General features: G+C 39.3%; 1 protein-coding gene across 1 annotated transcript in view; it reads left to right on the forward strand.

The window, feature by feature from the left end:
• The window catches only part of ME1 (malic enzyme 1), a 190,397-nt gene that overhangs the window by 153,370 nt on the left and 13,739 nt on the right, over nt 1–23,288 (forward strand). Inside the window, 5 exon segments of the mRNA NM_001444616.1 lie at nt 890–987; nt 2,719–2,832; nt 13,829–13,934; nt 16,922–17,064; nt 20,391–20,564. Coding sequence (NP_001431545.1) covers nt 890–987; nt 2,719–2,832; nt 13,829–13,934; nt 16,922–17,064; nt 20,391–20,564 — 635 coding nt within the window.

Below are 23,288 nucleotides of genomic sequence, written 5' to 3' on the forward strand. Positions count from 1 at the left end.
AACCTTTGGGATTCACTAGTGATTTGTCATAGGTAGGAAACTGATTAAAGACTGTATTGACACCAGATTTCAATTGCTATTAACTATTAGTTTCGCTTTTCTTTTTTTTTTTTTTCTTTTTTAGGGCCACACCCACAGCATATGGAAGTTCCCAGGCTAGGGGTCAAATTGCTGGCCTATGCCACAGCCATAGCAACATAGGATCCGAGCCCTTCTGTGACCTGCAGCACAGCTCACGGCAATGCCGGATCCTTAACACACTGAGTGAGGCCAGGGATCAAACCCACATCCTCACGGATACTAGTTGGGTTCATAACCCTCAGAGCCACAACGGGCTGTTAGTTTTTACAATTGAAAATTAAAACATTTTGGAGTTCCCTGTTGGCTCAGTGGGTTAAGGATCCAGCATCGTCACTGCTGTGGCTCTGGTTACTGCTGAGGCTTGCGTTTGATCCCCGGCTCAGAACTTCTCTATGCCATGGGCCAGGCCAAAAAAGCAAGAAAGTCCAGATAGTCCAGCTATTTCACAGCTGAGGAAACTGGTAGACACAATAATTTCTCTGAATTCATTCACCTAGTAAACAGGTTGAGCTGGACATCCATATGAAAATCCAAACCCCAAGTTCTTCTTCACTGCATCATCAAATGCACTGAACCTAACTTTTGGAGAAGTTTTCAATAATAGTACATTGCTATCCTAAAAGACTGTGTTGATAGACTGAGAATTTCCTGCCCAATGCAAGCGTTGAATCAGACATTCACAGTCTCCCTTTTGGCACCAGTTAACCTACTGTATGATGATTTCAGGATGTGAGTAAGGATTTGAGGCTGGGGGCTTAGGATTCTGCAGAACTTGTTTGAGGATGGCTTGCCATGTCTCCTGCTGCAGGAACGGCATCTGTTGCGGTTGCTGGCATCCTTGCAGCCCTTCGAATCACCAAGAACAAGCTTTCTGATCAAACGATACTGTTCCAAGGAGCTGGAGAGGTACCTGCTTCATGTGATGCTTACGTTCTCCTAATCAGTGAACATCACATTCATTCTGATGATCTACTAATTTGCAGTTGGAGGTTGTCTTCCAAAGTTTTAATTCATTGAAACTATACGTTTTATCAAAAGATATCCCACCTTAAGTATCGAGTCATATTAATTTCTCATAGAAGACTTCCGTATAATAGCATAGATATTTTTCACAGTTTTCAGTTTGTAAGATTACCAAAGGTTGCCATAAGTTTTTGTTACACATATTTAAAATGCCATGTTGGTACAAAAAAATTTCCCAATGTAGGATGAATTATACATAGATAGCTTTCAGTACTGAAGCTGTTATATCTGATGCTAACTTTTAGTATCCTCCAGTGTCACATACATAATTTCACTCACTATTCAATGAACATATATGTAACTATATACAAGTTTTTAAGACAAAATATTTTGAGTTAGAGATTCATCATGCATAACCGTTTACATGCAAAAGAACTAAAACATTTAAACTGTTGGAAGGAGATGGCAGGAATACAAATTAATACTTAGTTTTCTGTTATCTTTTTCTATAAGTTAATAATTTGAAAAAAAATTAGACTCCAGTGATAATAATTCACCCCCAAAATAGAAGTTAAAATGACAACTTAGTTTGAGCTTCTTGTGTGAAAGCTACCAAAATCTTTTTAGAATTGTAGAATGTAATAAATGGGGAAATACTTTGTGACTATACATATTTTAAGAAGTTTTAAATTTTCAAATTTAATATGATCGTGGACAAATGCATTACACTCGTAAATACTATGTCTGTTGTTTGGTTTTAATGTTAATTTTAAAGTAAAACAAAGTACACGAAGCTAAACTTACATGCCAAGATATAAACATGTGAAAGTATTCTGAATGTAAGTTACAAATTAACTTTCACTTCATAATAAAAATCAAGGTGAAATTAAAGCTCATTAAAATTGGCACATTTTTTATTTCTGTGAATGGTCATATGCCGTACTTAATTTTAGTAAACTTCTTTAAATTTTCAAAGGGTTTTGTTGAATGCCACAGGCCAGTTCTTGGTACTCAGCAGGACAGAGATATTCATGGTTGAATGATTCAAAACTGGCCCTTGTTTGTCCCCGAAAAGGTTTTGGAAATTTCACAGGTCATCACAAAATAATCATATACCAAAGGAGTTGATTCTTTTAATCTTGCAAGAAATTTCACAGTACTTTCTCTGTCCAGATTAAGAGAGTAAATAAATGCTTGGAAGCACAAATTTTATGTGTTTCATTTTATTGCCTGTTTGGTCAAGTTCCCATCCAAATGACCAGGCTTTATTCTTCAAATCCAATTAGCAGAGATTGAACCAAAAAATAAGCAGTACAGTCCAATAAGCAAGGCTAAGCAGTTCATTATTTTAAATTCAGTTTTTTCTTGTTCAAGGAAATCTTACTTGTATGAACAGGATTAAAGATACGAACATTCAAGGATATCACTGGTTTATCTGTGGCTAAATAGCAAGGTATACAATAGTGATTCTGCTGTAATAACAAGAGTAAGGAGTTGTCATTTAGCTTAATCCAAATGTGGCAAAAATACTTTCCTCCCAGTATGAATGCATAATTATAGCTCTTTAGGTCAATAGACAGTGCCATTTTGCAGTTTCTTAAACCAAGACAAAATGAGGTGAAAGTAACTCTTGGTGAGGGATTATGTGGAATAACTTAAAATTTTTGTTTCTAGGCTGCCTTAGGGATTGCACACCTGATTGTTATGGCCATGGAAAAAGAAGGTGTCCCAAAAGAGAAAGCCATAAAGAAGATATGGTTGGTTGACTCAAAAGGATTAATAGTTAAGGTAAGAATTTGTCATTTTTAACAGGATATAAGATTTTTTTTTTTTTTTTTTTTTTTGTATTTTGACTTCTTAGGGCCACACCGCTGCATGTTGTAGGTTCCCAGGCTAGGGGGTCCAGTCAGAGCTGCAGCTGCTGGCCTACACCACAGCCACAGAAACATGGGATCCAAGCCAAGTCTGCGATCTACTCCACAGCTCACAGCAATACAGGAAGGATCCTTAACCCACTGAGCAAGGCCAGGGATTGAACCTGTGTCCTCATGGATGCTAGTCAGATTCGTTTCCACTGAGCCACAATGGGAGCTCCCAGGTAAGAGTTTTAATCAGAAGGACGGTTATGGATGCTCATCTCTAAGATGGTCTTTCCACCCACCCTACCCCCAAAGCTGCTTAAAGAGTAGCCATTATATAGGAATCGCCGTGTCCCTCAATGATACTGATACTCTTCTGAATAAAGAAGAAAACTATGGCTCAGCTCTCCTTTCTGTCTGGGATGTGAGTAGGCTCCTTACAGCTCTGTGGGTTGTCAGCCCACATAAATTAGTTCCCAAGGGAGGCAGTTTGATACTTAATACGGCTAAGTATACAGATGAAACGCTTAGTACAGCTCCTTTCACTAAGGGCTAGCTGTCAAATTGCACACTAGCTGGAGAGAAAGGATTGAAAAATATGAAATAGCTACTCTTTTCTCTGCTCCTGTTTCGGTGTTAACTTACTTGAGGTTGTCTCCCAGCTTTAATAGAGACCGTAGTACTTACTTCATAGGGTCATTGTGAAAACCTGAATAAGATTAGAAAGGTAAGGAGTTCTTTTGTGGTACAGCAGGTTATAAGGATCCAGTGTTGTCACTGCAGCAGCTCGAGTTGCTGCTGTAGCATGGGTTTGATCCCTGGCCTGGGAACTTCACATGCTGTGGGTACAGTCAAAAAAAAAGAAAGAAAAAAAAAAATGAGTAGGTAAGTGACCAGATTTCTCCACAGTTAGAAGGCATTATTATTACTCCTACCAGCTGTGCACATCACTCACTCTTCCTTAATCTGCTAGAGAAAATACATGTAAATCCTCGTTCCATGTAGAGGTGAGTTTTCAAAATAACCAGTGTCTTCAGGAATTTAATACAGAAACAAATGTGAATATATACAAGTATTCTGGAATGCTGTTTTATGTGTATCCAGAGTCTTTAAGAATATATGCTTCTGGGAGTTACTGTTGTGGCTCAGTGGAAAGGAACCCAACTACTATCCATGAGGACTCGGGTTCCATCCCTGTTTAATACAGAAACAAATGTGAATATATACAAGTATTCTGGAATGCTGTTTTATGTGTATCCAGAGTCTTTAAGAATTTATGCTTCTGGGAGTTACTGTTGTGGCTCAGTGGAAAGGAACCCAACTAGTATCCATGAGGACTCGGGTTCCATCCCTGGCCTCGCTCAGTGGCTTAAGCATCCAGCATTACCATGAGCTGTGGTTTAGGTCACAGACTCGGCTTAGATCCAGCATTGCTGTGGCTGTGCTATAGGCCGGCAGCTGTAGCTCTGATTCAACCCCTAGCCTGGGAACGTCCATATGCCACAAGTGCAGCCCTAAAAAAAAAAAAAAAAAAAAAAAATTGTTTGTACTTCTGATCCAACAGTTTCCATTCTAAGAATCCATACCAAAGAGACAGAAATGTGTACAGTGTCTTGTGTATGAGGCTATTACCACAGCATTATTTCCAATAGTGAAATATTTCATCATACGTTAGTTATCATAGTGATTTGTGATATTTACCTAAAGAAAGGATAATTGTGAAATGAATTGAGAAATAGCCAAATCGGTATAATATACAAGTTAAAGTTATTTTCTAAGAACTATAAATAATATTAAAGGATTCATAATATAATGTTAGATGAAAAAAGGAAAAAATATTTTATATAACTATTTTGTTTTAAAAGTTGAGTTGCATATAAAAGTCATAGAAAGCATCAAGTACATATTACTTTAAAACATACTAATTTTGGAGTTCCCACTGTGGGCACAGTGGGTTAAGAATCTGACTGCCAGCATCTCTGGTTGCTGTGGAGGCTTAGGTACGATCCTTGGTTCAGCACAGTGGATTAAAGGATCCAGCGTAGGTCACGGCTGCAGCTTGAATTGAATCCCTGGCCTGGGAATTTCCATATGCTGCAGGTGCAGCCATAATATATATATATATATATATTTTATAATGCCTTTCTGTGTATTCCAAATTCTTAGTAACTGTATTCTTTTAAAGCCAGAAAAAATGTTTTTTTAAAAGATGTAGACTAATTTTGTTTTAAATGAAAAAAGCACATGCACAAATTTTTTTTTTGTCTTTTTTCTTTTTAGGGCTGCACCCGCAGCATATGGAGGTTCCCAGGCTGGGGTCTAATCAGAGCTACAGCTGCCAGCCTACACCAGAGCCACAGCCACGCCTGATCCAAGCCGCTTCTGTGACCTACACCACAGCTCACGGCAATTCCAGATCCTTAACCCGCTGAGCAAGCCCAGGGGTCAAACCTGAAACCTTAAGGTTCCTGGTAGGATTCGTTTCCGCTGCACCACAATGGGAACCCCTGCATAAACTTTTTGTAGAGAATGCATATCTATGCAGCAGTGAAACAAGACAGAAAGTACTTTCACAATATCTCCTGAGGACCAACTAAAAGTTATTTTATTAACAATGAATAATAACAAGGTAATTGTTTATAGTATATAAAAAACCAGAGTTTGCAGTTTCTCAGCTCAGAAATTGGTGTTGCTTTAAATAATCAGCATAACGGTAAAAAGTTGTACACATGTATTGTCATGAAATAACATCTCCTGGCTGAAGTCACCTGTGGATCAGGCCTTATACTTACTGCGGGAAAACAGTAAGACCCTTGGTCTCGGGGGGGATCCCAGCCTAGTGGGAGAAACTCAAGCCAAGAATTACAACTCCCCATGAAAATGTTATATGGATGGACCTAGAAGTTGTCACACTGAGTGAAGTAAGTCAGACAAAGACAAATACCATATGATATCACTTATATGTGGACTCTAGTAAAAAATGAGAAAAAAGAACTTATAAAACAGAAACAAACTCACAGATTTCAAAACCAAGCTTAAGTAAAACAGTTGGGGGAGGGAAGAATTGAAAGGGTAGGATTAACGTATACACACTACTGTAGAAAATGGATGATTAATGAAAATCTACCATATGCACAGGAAAATCTACTCAATAGTTTGTACTAACCTATATGGGAAAAAAGAATGGATATATTTGTATACCTGAAACTAATACAACACTGTAAGTAAACTATACTCTAATAAATTTTTTTTTAAATGTTATAGACATATGTCCTTGCAGTTCCCATCGTGTCTCAGCGGAAATGAATCCAACTAAGAACCATGAGGTTGAGGGTTCAATCCCTGGCCTTGCTCGGTGGGTTAAGGATCCGGTGTTGCCATGAGCTGTGGTGTAGGTGGCAAATGCACCTCAGATTCCGTGTTGCTGTGGCTGTGCCCTGGGCTGGCAGCTGTAACTCCGATTAGGCCCCCTAGCCTGGGAACCTCCATGAGCCGCAGATGTGGCCCTAAAAAGACAAAAGACCAAAAAAAAAAAAAAAACCTTTCGTACCAGGGGCAGGCAAAAGATGGTGCTTCCACCACACTAAAGAGAATAACAGGAATGTTGAGGTTGGTTCTGTGACAGGGTGTCTCTTCAGCTAAGTTTGAAAGAAAAGTTTTTGTCTTTTTAGGTCTTCACCCACGGCATATGGAGATTCTCAGGCTAGGGGTCGATTAGCACTATAGCTTCAGCCTGCACCACAGCCACAGAAATGCAGGATCTGAGCTGTGTCTGTGACCTACAGCTTAGCTCACAGCAATGCCAGATCCTTAACCCACTGAGCAAGGCCAGGGATCAAACCCATAACTTCATGGTTACTAGTCGGATTCGTTTCCACTGAGCTGCAATGGGAACTCCTGAAAGGAAAGTTAGGAGTTGATCTGGAGGCTGCATAGACATCATAAACTTCTCCTATGCAAAACTGAAACAAGGGAAGTTGAATGGCAAGTTCACGACGAAATCTTGAATGACGCTAAAGGATCCTATCCTCCACCTCTCTTCTGTCTTCAAAGCCCTACTAGTGTCTAGTACATAATCGACAGTATTATTTTGAGATAAGAGACACTTAGGGATTAGGGTTGAAAGGAATTGAGTGACAGGTGATGAAGGCTCCTCTGAATCCTGAACATGAGCTGCTTCCAGCCTCCTGTACTCTGATGGCTTATGGAAAATGGATCAAAATGAGGTGAAGCTGAAAAAAGGAAAAGCTATAAAGCTGGTGCAGTAATACAGATCACAGTTAACTGGGGCAATGAAGTGAAGCAGGGACTGAGTGGGTGAGTGAAAGATGTTCTATTCAGTAGATATTTAGGATAGGATTGGCATACTCGATTAAATATGGAGGGAGATGGAGAGTAGAAGCAATCTAGCAAGACTCCATGGGTGTCTAGATAAGTGATGTGGCCATTCATGTGGGGGGGGAAATGGAATAAAGAATAGGCCAGTTAGGAGTTCCCTCTATGGTGCAATGGGTTAAGAATCTGACTACAGCAGCTAAGGTCTTTGTGGAGGTGTGGATTCAGCCCTGGCCAGCACAGTGGGTTAAAGGATTTGATTTTGCTGCAGCTGTGGTGTAGGTCACAGCTGTGACTTGGATTCAGTCCTTGGCTCAGGAACTTGCATTAAAAAAAATAAGTGTGGGGCAGTTAGGAGTTCCCTGGTGGCTCATCAGGGTAAGGATCAGCATTATCACCACAGTGGCTCGGGTGGCTGCTGTGGCATGGGTTCAATTCCTGGCCCGGGACGTCCATATAATGTGGGCATGGCTAAAAAAAAATTTTTTAATAAAAAGAATAGGCCAATTGAAGAGAAAGATAGTGCAATCAGCTTCAGACATAACAAATTTAAGGCACCTGTGAAGACCTCAGTTTAAAGATGTCCACTTGGCACCTAGAGCTACAAAGACTGCCGCTTAGAACAAGGGTCTGGGCTTTCCAAGATAGAGACTTGAGGATCATCAGCATGTGTGTAGCGGGACCCATGGAAAAAGCTATACAAACTGCTGTACTTAGAGATGTAATACAGTCAAGAATCAAAAAGGTGAACCCCCATGATTGTGGGTTTCTTATGTGATTTCTAATGATATTTTCATGCGAAATTTTCATTAAAATACATAAAATACTGTTGTGGCTCAGCAATAAGGAACCTGACTAGTATCCATGAGGACATGGGTTCAATCTCTGGCCTCGCTCAGTGAGTTAAGGATCCATTGTTGGCATGTGCTATGGTGTAGGTCTCAGATGCAGCTTGAATCCCATTTTGCTGGGGCTGTGGAGTAGGCCAGCAGCTACAGCTTCGGTTCGACCCCTAGCCTGGGAACCTCCATGTGCCGTGGGTGTGGCACTAAAAAGACAAAAAAAAAAAAAAAAATAGATTTTAGAATCTCAAATAATTTTAACATAGACTTACTGAACTGAGACTCCAAGTTTCATGGATTACAGTACTTAGAATAACATGGATTATAGCATGACTTACGTTTGGAATAACTGTGAAATTGTTGCCTAGGCCTAATCAGTCAGTCTTACTTCATGTCTTATGCTTGCCAAAATAAAGAACCACATAGATATGGCTTACCAAGATAAATAAAGTTATGTTTTAAAAGACTGTTATGTATTTAATAGTTTATACACTATTTAATATAAGACACAGATGAAGCTTCAATTAATCTCTTTTTCTCTGATGTTTTTAAAAAGTCAAAATTATTGTGTTAATTTTTATGACAGAACAAATCTTAGAGTAGCTACTAAATTACTGTAATCTTTAAATTTTATGTGAATTTTGTGCTTGTTATCCTTTTATCCTTAATATTTTTACAATCTTTAAGAGCCAAAAATAATCATTTTATTAATTTTATTAACTTACAATGCAGTCTTTATAATATGTAAAAAAAAAATCTTAAAGGGATTTTTCTTTTGGGGGGGCACACCCACAGCATGGGGAAGTTCCTGGGCCAGGTATCAAATCTGGGCCACTGCTGTGACCCAGGCTGCTGCAGTGACAATGCTCCTTAACCCACTGTCCATAAGAGAACTCCAATATCTTAAAATTTTAAATACAATTTTTTTTTTTTTTTTTTTGTCTTTTGAGGGCCACACCCGTGGCATATGGAGGTTCCCAGGCTAAGGGTCAAATCAGAGCTGTAGCCACCAGCCTATGCCACAGCCACAGCAATGGAGGATCCCAGCTACGTCTGCCACCTATACTGCAGTTCATGGCAATGCCAGATCCTTGACCCACGGAGCAAGAACAGGGATTGAACCCGTGTCTTCATGGATACTAGTTGGGTTCATTACTGCTGAGCCATGATGGTAACTCCAATAAAATTTTTTATTAATAAAAATCCTTTGATTTTTTTTAAAGATGTAAATTCAAAAACTAAGAAGTCACACAGTGAGGGAGTTGCTGTGAGCTATGGTGTAGGTCGAAGACATGGCTCAGATCCCATGTTTCTGTGGCTGTAGTGAGTTCGGCAGCTGCAGCTGTGATTTGATCCCTAGCCTGAGAACCTCCATATGCCTCGGGTGTAGCCCTAAAAAAGAAAGTCACACTGTGAGGTTGGTTAGCTCATTTATGGAGTTATATATATCATCATCAGACTAGATAATTATTATCCTAATGTGTTTTCAGTTTTCCTTTTCAACATCACAGCTATAATATTTCCCATCATTTACCTCTTATCCATATATGCTAAACATCAGTATTTTAAATAATCCATCAGTATCAGTGAGGTTGACTGAAATGGATTATTTGGTCACTAATGATACTCAAATACTTTAGTATAGCTGGAAACAATTGACATATCTATTTACCCAACTAATGTTAGTACATTTTAATATAAACAAACCAATACTTGGTTTAAAAAAAAATCCTCCTGAAATAAAAATGAGAAGAAAAATAAATACAGTAAAGAAAAGATAAAAAAGGAACCCTGCCAGCTTGACTAGTGTTTGCATTTCACATGGATAACTGTGAGCATTTTTAGGGAGGATAAGAAGACACAAAACAAACCAATCCAGACTTAATCTCTTCCTTAAATATATGCATTTTGGCTTTCACTAATAAAACAAATTAATGCTAAGGCAGAAAACTCAAAAATAAATAGAGTATTAATAGATATCATGAAGGATAGACCTAATCCAATGTGGAATAAATCTGTAGTATTTTGATTTTAATTTTATTTTGTTTTACATAATTATGTTTCATTATTTTAAAAAAAATTGGAGGAGTTCCTGCTGTATGTGATGCGATCATCAGTGTCTCTGGAACACTGGAACACAAGTTAAATCCCTGGCCCAGCACAGTGGGTTAAAGATCCGGTGTTGCTGCAGCTGTGGTGTAGATCTATCCGATTCCTGGACCATGAACTCCATATGCCATGGGGCCACCAAAAAAGAAAAAAAAAATTTTTTTGTTTGTTTGTTTTTTACTTTACAGTTACAGTTAAATATTTGGTTCCTGTAAGAAAGAGATAGTGTATAAAATTATTTTATATATTGTAAGGGTAGTTTTGGCAATACAGGTATTTCCTTCCTGAGAGTGTAAACTTTAGATCTAGGGCTTGCAAATCCATGCTGTATAGAAAAGGTTTTCCTTTCCCCTGTGATTTTATCCGAATTTTAGCCAGTGATTCTATCACCACCTTGAATGATGGTTAATACATTTCATACTCATGGTTTTAAAAAAAATCCTAACTAAGAGATTTTGAAGCTTGGTGAAAAGTGTCTGGCTTGCTCTTTTTCCCCCCTCTTTTCCATGTCTTAAAGAGTGTGATTGATGTTTATATAAATATTCAAAAGAGCACAGACAGAAGATTATATAGTCACATCTTGTAGATAGTCAAAAAACCATGGATGCTGATTTTTAATACTACAGAATTAAATATCGATGGAGGTAACCCATCTGTCATCTTAAATCATGACTCCACACCCTTGGTTATGGCCTAACACAGAAAATACTTGGTCATGTCGTTCATCTTTTCATCTCTCCTGAGATGATGAAACCCAGCCCTGAGCTCTCTAGCAAGCACCCATCCTTGCACTGCAAGTGAAATGTTACTGATGGACACTGTGCTCAGGTAGTTCCATCTCCAGATTAAGAGGAGCCAGATTCACTTCTGATAAACTAATGACATGACAATGAAACACAGGCCAGTAAAATGGGACAGCTGACCCAAGCAGACGTGGAGTTCAGAGTTCATCGAGTGCCTATGCACACGAAGGAATGCATAATTATCAGTGGCACTCTGCAGTTAATTTGTTAAACCTCTGCTGGATCCTGGAACGCTAACTGAAACTCTGGACAGTCTTTGTCCCCTTCTTCCCCACTCCCACCAGAACACAAGTGCTTTTGAAGAAGGTACTTCAGTAGGATGGTATCCTCTGTATTAAGAATCGGCAGAAAACAAAGGGGAGAGGGGACTAAAGAAATAATCACGTTCAAATGAAATCCCCAGCTATCTGTAGTACATGTGGTATAATTAGAGACTCTTAAACAAAAGAAATGCCATAGAATTGGGGATTTTTGAGATAACAAGTGCCCACATGAATTTTGACAAAAGAAGGCAAAAAGCAAGGGATCCTGAAAAGGGAGACTGAACAGAACTCTTCCAAATCCACATCCAGCTGAAGTGGTTGACATAAAGAAGGCAGATTTCAAATTGGATTTTGAAAAGAGGAGCCATTGGTACAGAAAATAGAAGTCCAGTGGTAGAGGCACTTGCGTGAATGTTACCAGATCCAGAGATCACATTCCAATCGTTCTTTAATTGAAACCAGATCCTCACATCAGCTTTGAAAATGGTGTAGAAAATAGTTGGAAGACCTTGATTTTTGTCTTTCGATTCTTCTTTTGGGGCAAGCAGAGCCTTTTAGTAAAGCTAGCATGCTGATTCCTGGCCCCCTTTCAATATTCTCTCTGCGTTCCTGAGTCACCACCAAGAGTCAAGCCTTTGGGGGTGAGACTGCGGGTAGTTTCTGTCTCTTGCTAGATGGATGTCTTCTGGCAAGTTCTGGCTTTAGGGGCCAGGAGCTGCCAGTACTGTTCCTATGATTAATAAAGTAAGATCTTCATGATAAAAGCATACATCTTTTCATGCAATGTTTATCTACTTTATGATTTGCCTCTCATTCCAGGAAACTTAGGGGGTTTAAGCCACATTAAATACTTTTCATTATATCTCAGGTGGCCAGCCAAGAGAGCAATACTAGGAATCTGTGCTTTTTATATTCTTCTCTAGCTTTCCTTCTTTAGAACTCATCATCTTACACTCTTTTGAAAATATATCACATACCTTTTAAAAATACATCTGGTAGACCGTGATGGAAAATAATATTAAAAAAGAATGTATGTCTATATTTGACTGGGTCCCTTTGCTGTGCAGCAGAAATTGGCACAACATTGTAAATCAACTATACTTTAATAATAATTTTTAAAAAACATCTGTTAGAGATCTGATAAATCCATAGGGCAGTGATTCTGAAAACTGGCTTATCATTCAAATCACCTGAGGAGTTTTCAAAAAAATACACACAAACATACACCTGACAAAGTTTAAGTACTTATGCAAATACCTTCCATCAAAGGAATAACAAATGCTGAATATGGTGAGGAATTACCATACTTCCTAGATCTTGCTTTTGATGCTATATTAATGTATTCTAGTTGCATGTTTTCTTCTTTAATAATAGTGAAAACATTACAATTAATCTTTACCTGTGGTTTTTCAGGGTTATTAAGAACATAGCAAGTACAAGTTTTAAGAGGAAAACATGTCACTGATTTGTTTATTTCAAAAAATGCTTGGGCTCGTAGAACAATAAGATTCCATGCAAACCATAGTAAAACAGCAGGGCCCACAGTTTGAACATGAAGCATTCATAGCTCACAGTGAGGGCTCCCTGAAAGCACCTGAGTGTTCCCCTTCTGAGAAAACAACCAGTTCTTGACCATTGGGCTAATGATAAACAATTAAAAAAAAAAGGAAGGACAAAATTTTCAGATAACGTTCCTCAACCCCATTCCAAGTTCTTTTTTGTAGCTAGAATATTATAATTAGATATTTCCTAGATAAGAAATGGTACCATTATAATCAAAGCATTAAAAAATGAAAATACATAGGGAGTTCTCACCATGGCTCAGCCATAATGAACCTGACTAGCATCCATGAGGACATGGGTTCGATCCCTGGCCTCACTCAGTGGGTTAAGGATCTGGCATTGCCATGAGCTGTGGTGTAGATCACAGACACAGCATGGATCTGGTGTTACTGTGGCTGTGGCTGTGGCAGGCTGCTGTAACTCTGATTTGCCCCGTAGACCGGGAACTTCCGTATGCCATGGGTGTGGCCCTAAAAAAAGCAAAAATAAAAATAAATAAATAAAAACACATAAAGCTAGTATTTATTCAGAAAATCAAAGTATGATATAAATTGGCATCGAGTTCATTCTTAGTGAGTGGTCCATGAATTAATCATGCTGCCACTAAAGTCAACTCTACATTTTAAGACAGACACTGAGCTATCAACACGAATCACGTCTAGCAAACAATGTCCTTACTTAAATAACATTTTTGCATTATCATTTGTTAATGCCAGTTTCTCACAAATGTCTGTTGGAGTTAGGATTTTTAATATTAAAGTTAACAAGGGAAAGACTTTATTTTATTCACTGTGATATCCCCACTGCTGGGAACATCGAGATGTAAATCTTTATTGAAAGAGTGAATGAAATAATACTTCGGTAATTGGAGGGGAGACTTTAAACACAGCTGGAAAACAGAATACATAAAAATGTTAAGCATAAGTACTGGTAACGTGTTCTCCTCTGACATTTCTTGGGCTGGTATACGTGCATCAGATTTATCATTCCTTCTTATTTGCTTTATATAGGGACGGGCTGCCTTAACACACGAGAAAGAGGAATTTGCCCATGAACATGAAGAAATGAAGAACCTAGAAGCCATTGTTCAAGATATAAAACCAACAGCCCTCATAGGTGAGCTGCTGCTTCCTCCTCTCTGCCATAAATCCCGCCCCACCCTGTTGTCTGGTTGGTGTTCTTACTGCTGATTTTTGAGATATGATTTAGCTTTTTGGAATTCACAAAAATCATACATTCTGTGAAGCATCAGTACCCCGTAGACATCTCGATTTGTAAGTTCAGTGCTGTTTTCTTAAACTTTCTGACCCCTGCTGAAGTGTGTGCTTCCCTCTACTAACACTGTCAGCCTGCTAACACCTGGTGTACTTGGCGCTCTGCCAGGCTTGATTACTCCATTCAGACAGGGGTTCTCAAATGGGGGTGATTGTGTCCCAAAGGGGAACATTTGGCTGTGTCTGGAGATATTTTCCATTGTCACAACTGGAGGGAGAAGAGAGGTCAGGACTATTGACATCTATTGTCTAGAAACCAGGCCTGGTGCTCCACGCCCTCCAGGGTCTAGGAAAGACCCCCATGACAAGGAACTGTCCGACCCAAAGTGTTAATGGTGCCAAGGCTGAGAAATACCAAGCTAGACCCTCCTTGAAAACAGAGACTGTACTTCACAGATCCTTCTACTCCTCATAGCAGTTAACACAGTAGCTTACACACTGCAGGTGCACAGTAAGATGTCTAATATGAACAAATTTGTGTGGTTGAAAAAAACTCAAGGGGGAATGCCTGCTGTGACACCATGGGGTAAAGATCCAGTGTTGCCCCAGCTGTGGCATAGGTCGCAGATGGGAACTTCCTTATGCTGCAGGTGCAACCAAAAAGACAAAAAGAAAAAAACTCAAAGGAAGTTTAGAAACTTTATATCCTTTGTTTAGTGTGTATATAATGTCGGTGCTTTGTAGTACGCTCCATTTCTAGGTATTTCTAGAAGCTCTTGTGAAACAGGTAATATTGCGAATCATTATGATAACTGTAATAAAAACAAATATTGCACAACCGGAACTGGAATAAGCCTTCACTGTTTTTTGTTTGTTTGTTTTTCATTCTTTTTTTTTTTTTTGGCTTTTGTTGTTGTTGTTGTTGCTATTTCTTGGGCCGCTCCTGCGGCATATGGAGGTTCCCAGGCTAGGGGTTGAATCGGAGCTGTAGCCACCTGCCTACGCCAGAGCCACAGCAACGCGGGATCCGAGCCACGTCTGCAACCTACACCACAGCTCACGGCAACGCCGGATCGTTAACCCACTGAGCAAGGGCAGGGATCGAACCCGCAACCTCATGGTTCCTAGTCGGATTCGTTAACCACTGCGCCACGACGGGAACTCCTGTTTTTCATTCTTTATTTGGCCACATCCACAGCATATGAAAGTTTCCAAGCCAGGGATCGAATCTGAGCCACACCTGCGACCTACGCCACAGCTGCAGCAAAACCAGATCCTTAACCCACTAGACTGCCACAGAGACAGCCAGATCATTGATTGCACCACAACAGGAACTCCATTGTTGTTTTTATAAAATACGTTCTACCAGGAATCTTACTTTTAAAATGTTCATTATGCTAATGGTTTTGCTCTACTGTTAAAATTCTTTTGGCAAGTCATGCTTCAGTTTTATCATTGAATCAAATGAGGACTTCAAGTGTTGGCACTGGCCTATAAGACATAATTACTTTATGGCCTGAGAGACTGAAATATACGTTTAGAAATGCTTACAGAGAGATAATATATATTAGACACAGATTATTTCCTGATAAAAATACCTACAATCAGGAGTTCCCATCGTGGCACTGTGGAATCCGACTAGGAACCATGAAGTTGCGGGTTCAATCCCTGCCCTTGCTCAGTGGGTTGACAATCTGGTGTTGCCGTGAGATGTGGTGTAGGTCGCAGATGCGGATTGGATCCTACGTTGCTGTGGCTCTGGCATAGGCTGGTGGCTACAGCTCCGATTCCACACCTAGCCTGGGAACCTCCATATGCTAAGGGAGCAGCCCAAGAAATGGCAAAAAAAAAAAAAAAAAAAAAAGAAAGAAAAAAAAAGAAAATACCTATAATCAAAATTCCTACTGATTGGCCACTAAATCTGTGTATATGAGTCAAATGTTATATCTGTAGGTTTTGTTTTTTTTTTTTTTTTTGTCTTTTTTGTTGTTGTTATTGTTGCTATTTCTTGGGCCGCTCCCGCAGCATATGGAGGTTCCCAGGCTAGGGGTTGAATCGGAGCTGTAGCCACCGGCCTACGCCAGAGCCACAGCAATGCGGGATCCGAGCCGCGTCTACAACCTACACCACAGCTCACGGCAACGCCGGATCGTTAACCCACTGAGCAAGGGCAGGGATCGAACCCGAAACCTCATGGTTCCTAGTTGGATTCGTTAACCACTGCGCCACGACGGGAACTCCATATCTGTAGTTTTTAAATAGATACTTGTAGATTTGTAACCCTAAAGGTTGTTGACATTCACAGACACTCTTGGATAAACAACAAGGTCCTACTGTAAATCTCTTCCCTATCCTGTGATAAACTGTAATGGAAAAGAATATGAAGGAGTTCCCATTGTGGCTCAATGGTAATGAACCTGACTAGTGTCCACAAGGATGCAGGTTCAATCCCTGGCCTTTCTCAGTGTGTTAGGGATCCGTGTTGCCCTGAGCTGTGGTGTGGGGCACAGACATGACTCAGATCCCATGTTGCTGTGGCTGTGTGTAGGTCAGTGGCTACAGCTCTAATTCTACTCCTAGCCTGGGAACCTCCATATGCCACACATGCAGCCCTACAAAAGCAAAAAGCAAAAAATGAAAAAGAATATATGTTTAACCCAATCATTTTGCTGCACAGCAGAAATGAACACAGCATTGTAAAGCAACTATACTTCAATGAAATTAAAAAAAAATCAAAACCAAACATTTCTTTTTGTCACTTGAATCCAAATATTCATTATTTTGTTTAGAGTGTGTTAGACATTGACCTGACATGTCTTATTGTTTTTAGGGCATTGGCTTAATTAATAAGTGAGAGTCCTATTCACTGGTTTCTTGTTTCTACATTAGGAGTTGCTGCGATTGGTGGTGCATTTTCAGAACAAATTCTCAAAGACATGGCTGCCTTCAATGAACGGCCTATTATTTTTGCTTTGAGTAATCCAACCAGCAAAGCAGAATGTACTGCAGAGCAGTGCTACACACTGACACAGGTAAATCAGAAATGCAACCGATATTTTAGTAGTTAGATTTTTGCTTCTTTATAGGGAAGCTCAGGATAGCTAAGGTGCTTACCAGTTAATCTTTAAAAACTATACAACCAATGAGTTCCTGAAGTGGCTCAGCAGTTAATGAACCTGACTAGTATCCATGAGGATGCGGGTTTGAGCCCTTGTCTCCCTCAGTGGGTTAAGGATCCAGCATTGCTATGAGCTATGGTGTAGCTCTCAGATGCAGCTAGGTTCTGGCATTGCTGTGGCTGTGGCGTAGGCTGGCAGCTACAGCTCTGATTTGACCCTAGCCTGGGAACCTCTGTGTGCCACGAGTGCAGCCCTAACAAGACAGAAAAACTATACAGCCAAGTCTGAAAGGAAAGCAGATGATTGAGAAAGGATAAGAACTATTGCTTTTTGTAAGAATGTCATATCTGTTCTTCAATAAAACAAAATAAACTTTGTAATGCTTTATTGATAATTTTCCTCAAGTGACTTGGAAGTATCTTAAGATTTAAACCTAGGAGTTAAAAAGGAAAAAGCTTGATTCTAGATGCTTATTAAAATAGCTTTTAACTAGCTATTCCCAAACATTAAAGCACACAGTATAAAGCCACAGTCTTATTTTTGCTTTGCTGACTCCTGGGTTTGGCTTTTGATGCCATGGGTGGAGCAGTTGGGCAGTTACTTTGACATCCAGCCAGGCTGGGACAGGAGTCCTCAAAGCTTCAAATCTTTACTGTTTCCAAAAAAGTGACTTATTTGATACTGTGTTCATATTAATATATATTTGACTAAAAGTTGACAAGAGCCTTTTTTTCCTTCAAAGACTTGAAAATGTCATTATGACAAAACAGAGATCGTCACATATATCTAAAATAAAAAATGAATGAGTAAATAAATAAATAAATGAGTTCCCCTTGTGGCATAGCGGGTTAAGAACCCAACTAGTATCTCTGAGGATGTGGGTTCGATCCATGCCTCTCTCAGTAGGTTACCGATATTGCATTGCCATAAGCTGGGATGTAGGTCACAGATGTGGCTCAGATCCTGTGTGGCGCTGGCTGTGGTGAAGGCCTGCAGCTGCAGCTCCAATTTGACCCCCTAGCCCAGGAACTTCCATATGCTGCAGGTGTGTCCCTAAAAAGAAAAAGAAAAACAAAAATATATGTAGATATATATCTAAGACTTGTGTTTTGGAAAGAAATCCAAAATGCACTTCAAATATAAATAAGACAGAGTTAAGTCACTCTGTATAAATCAGAATTCAGTGATTATAATTCAGTGTTAATTCAGATTAACATTATATCCTTAAACGCTTATTATTAGAATTAATGACATTTTGTAAAGGAGCTATTACATTGTTTATCTCTCTTTTGGGGGATGACATCAGTGTCCTCAATTTAAATTTTTATCCATCTCTAGATTGGAGAATTTGCCTCCCATTCCTCAGTCCTTAAATCCTTTGGGGAGGAAAAAAAAAAACTCTCTTAGCAATAACAAAATACTAGTGTGACACATTGCACAGAGTGGGCACCACCTAATAAATAAGTGTTTAAGTGATTATTTTGTTTTGGTATATTTCAGTAAGCCTCAAACATTTATAGATTCACCTATAATAAATGTAAGCAAAATTAGCCAAGTTTATATAGTTGTGTTTTTAAGTTTGAATGTGTCTGATATAAATGGTCTCAAGTCTTATGACTTTGCCTAATGTTCTGTTGTTTTACAAAAAAATTAAAAGTTATTTTGAGGGGTTCCCACTGTGGCACAGTAGATTAAGTATCTGGCGTTGCTACAGCTGTGGTGTAGGTTGCAGCTGTAGTTCGGATTCTATCCCTGGCCTGGGAATTCCCATATGCAGAAGATACAGCCAGAAAAAAAAAAAGTCATTTTGAGGCTGAAAACTTAAATCCTGGTTCAGCCAAAGAATTACAAAGAAAGGGAGACCTGAGTCTCAACTGCTGCTGGCACAAATGAAAAGTCATTAGGAAAGGTTAAAAATACAAAATACAAAAAGATTATTAAGCCCTGAAAAACTATAATTATGCCAAAAATGGTATAGCGTGGTTTCCTTTGACAGTCCACATATATGAGAATATTTAGTTGTCTGTCGTTTATTTAATACCATCCCTGTAAAAAATACTATGATTCTAGAACAACAGGTAGGAGAAGGAGAGGAGAATGATAAACAAGTGTGTATGTGATGTTGCCTCTTTCTCAAATATAATGTTTAAAGATATAGATCTATGTCAAATTAGATATATGTATGAAATATGTGTATCAGATAATAATTTAGTTACATTAGCAAGTTGCTTGTAATAAGACATTTTATCTGCTAAATAGAGCTGGAGGTTATCAGACTTTGAAAACAAAAACCTCATTCTATGCAAAACCTAAATAGCAGTGTTTGATAATCAACAAGATAAGAATTTCTATTTTCTTTCTCATCTATTTTCATCTTTTTGTGCCCTAAATAGTTGAGTCTGCAACCTACACCACAGCTCACAGCAATGCCGGATCCCTAACCCACTGAGCAAGGCCAGGGATTGAACCCAAGACCTCATAGTTCCTAGTCAGATTCGTTAACCACTGAGCCACGACTGGAACTCCTCCAGGTAATTCTTTACAGTACAGAAATAGGTAAAATTGGTCCCAGGAGTTCCCTTTATGGCTCAGTGGGTTAAGAACACAACATAGTGTTCATGAGGATGTGGGTTCCATCTCTGGCCTCAGTGGGTTAAGGATCCGGCCTTGTCTCAAGCTTTGGCATAGGTCACAGATGTGGCTCGAATCTGGCGTTGCTGTGGCTGGGGCATAGGCTGGCAGCTGCTACTCTGATTTGACCCCTAGTCCAGGAACTTACATATGCTGCACGTGCAGCCCTAAAAACACAAAAAACAAAAACAAAACAAAACAAAACAAAAAACTTTGTCCCACATACATTGAAATGTGTTAACCTCTAAACTCTAACCTAAAATGTCACCATAAGACTCAAACATTAACTTATGTTTTTGTCTGCAGAAGCCTCTAAGTAGAAGCATGTAGTATAAAATGGTCGATGGGCCTGTGGATTAGATCACTGCCCACAATAGGGTGGTGGGTTAGGGGTTCTCCTGTGCTTTGCACCCTTCTCCTAGAAGTCAAGACGAAGAAAAGAACCCACTCCAGAACTTACTGCCAGTATCAGAAAAGCTTGGTCGCACTTATTACAGAGTTAATGAATAATTAGTCTTCTTTCTAAATATTCAATACTTGAATTGTCTTATGATCCATTTGTTTGAAGGTGCCCGGCTTATTTTTACAGTTGTGTGTCTGTTTTGTAGGGTCGTGCAATTTTTGCCAGTGGCAGTCCTTTTGATCCGGTCACTCTTCCAAGTGGGCAGACCCTGTATCCTGGCCAAGGCAACAATTCCTATGTGTTTCCTGGAGTTGCCCTTGGTGTTGTGGCCTGTGGACTGAGGCATATCACGGATAAGATCTTTCTCACTACTGCTGAGGTATTATAAAATACTCTGCATTAAAATATCCTGTGGTTTGCCAAGCCTGTAAAATCCCAAATCAGCTGGTGTAGATTTTCTAATGTTTTGTTTGTTTAGCATCTCAGCTCACTCCCTGGAAGGTATACAGTCTGAAAAAAGTTCAAATCTTTCCTATTGGGGAATAGGGGGTGAGTAGTAAGTTCACATAGTAAAAGATTGTTCTTCAGTAATCATAATAAAAAACTTTGTTGTGATTTCTGAAAAGAGACCTTTTCTTATTGAAGTACAGTTAATGTACAATATTGATAAGTTACAGTTGTGTAACATAGTAGTCCACCATTTTCAAAGGTTATAATTCATCTATGGCTATTATAGAATATTGGCTATATTTTCCATGCTGTACAATATGTCCTTATAGGTGATTTTATACCTAATAGTTTGTTCTTCTTAATCCTCTATCCCTCTATTGCCCCTCCCCCTTTCCCTATCCCCACTGGTAACCCCAAGTTTGTCCTCTATATCCAGGAGTCTGATTCTTTTTTGTTATATTCACTACTTTGTTGTGTTTTTTAGATTCTACCTATGAGTGATATCATACAGTATTCGTATTTCTCTGTCTGACTTATTTCACTTAGCATAATACCCTCCAAATCCATCCATGTTGCTGCAAATGGAAAAATTTCATTTTTTTTTACATCGCATCTTCTTTATCTGTCCATCTGTCAGTGGGCACTTAGATTACTTCCATACCTTCACAATTATAAATAGCACTGTGAACATTGAGGTGCAGGTACCTTTTTCAATTAGTGTTTTTTTTTTTTTTTTTCAGATATATGTACCCAGGAGTGGAATTATGATCATTCTCTTTTTAATTTTTTTTTAATTTATGCTTTCTTAGGACCGCATATGTGGCATATGGAAGTTCCCAGGCTAGAGGTCAAATCAGAGCTACAGCGGCTGGCCTATATCACAGCCACAGCAACGCAGAATCCGAGCTGCATCTGCAGCCTACACCACAGCTCATAGCAATGCCAGATGCCCGACCCACTGAACAAGGCCAGGGATCAAACCCACATCCCCATGGATACTAGTTGGACTTGTTTCCGCTGAGCCACGACAGGAACTCCCTGTTTTTTAGTTTCTTTAAGAAACCTCCACACTGTTTTCCACAGTGAGTGCACCAATTTCCATTTCCACCAATAGGATATGAGAAAAGCAACTTTTTTTTTTATTTTAATCTTCACATTTCCAATCAAATTCTGTGATAGTAATGAGATAATTAAAATTTTTGTTTCCAGATCATGGCGTAAGTGGTAAATATTTCTCCATGGAGCACCTTGCTATATAAGGGCATTTTGAAGATTTAAGTGACAGTCTGATTTGGTACAGTGAACCAGAGATTATCATTCAGGGTTCAGTGCAGAATACAAAAAACACTCTAGTATTTCCACTGGAGAAGAAGTTAAAACAGAGAATGGATTGTTTATAAAGTCATTAAAGAGGACTAAAGTGGGGGAGTTCTCTTGTGGCAAAGAGGGTTAAGGATCTGTCACTGCTGTGGCTCAGGTCACGACTGTGGTGTGGATTGGATCCCTGGCCTGGGAACTTATGCATGCCATGGGCATGACCAAAAAAAAGTGGGGGAGGGGAGACCAAAGTGGGCTCTACTGTGGGCCTTCAGGGAAGAGTCACAGAACACCACAGAGCAGACTCAGTATGGAGGGCATGTTAAGAACTGTGAGGGATCTAAAATTTGACTTATTTGCAGCTAAGAAGTCACCCCACCACAGATTCATAGATGCCAGCAAAAGACACAAAGTCTTAGGTAAGAGACAGAGGACTTTATTACTCACAGGAGGAACTATGACCATCAGGCTCCCATCAGTTCCCCTTGCCCCTCAAACCTCAGAGGTTTGATATAATGACTGGACATATATTTATAAAATCCTGAGTGTTGATAATTGGGACATTCATCTGGTTGATATGTTTGAGGAGAATGCAAGTCATGAATGAGAAATTGGAGTGAATTTCTTCTCCTCAGATTAAACCACTGTACAACATGCTAACTGAACTAAACCAAATAAAATTTGATTGATGTTCACACATTTTCATCATGCAAACTTGCTGTTCTTCCCATTGTGAAAGATTTTTATATTATTGGTACGATCTCAAGGAGCACAATCCTGGGGTTTAGCACTTGGCATCATTCTGCGAGAACAGCTGTCTGCCAGCTTTCTTTTCGCTCACTGCATTAAATGCATGATGACTAGTATCTTCTGAGCTTCTTTGATTCAAAAAAATCTTGTTAAACATAAGTAGATGCCTAATGGATGCAACTAAAGATTATCATACTAAGTGAAGTGAAGTCAGAAAGAGAAAGACAAGTACCATCTGATATCACTTATATGTGGAATCTAAAATATGGTACAGATGAACCCATCTTTGAAAGAGAAGCAGACTCAAGGACAAGGAGAACAGACTTGTGGTTGCCAAGGCAGAGGAGGATGGGGGAGGGCTGGAGTAGGAGGCTGGGGTTAGCAGACATAAGCTATTATGCATGGAGGGGGTATAGCACAGAGAACCATATTCAAGGTCCTACGGTAAACTGTCATGGAAAAGAATATATTAAAAAAAGAGTGTGTGTAACTGGATCACTTTGCTGTACAGCAGGAATTAACACAACATTGTAAATCAACAGTACTTAAATTGAAAATGTAAGTAGGTATCTCATTACTATGAGCT

This window comes from Sus scrofa, chromosome 1, assembly GCF_054392235.1.
Source record: "Sus scrofa isolate SSC_HxYL_T2T_F1_AM1 chromosome 1, Sscrofa_HxYL_maternal_Yorkshire_Landrace_v2.0, whole genome shotgun sequence".
Classification (NCBI taxonomy): domain Eukaryota; kingdom Metazoa; phylum Chordata; class Mammalia; order Artiodactyla; family Suidae; genus Sus; species Sus scrofa.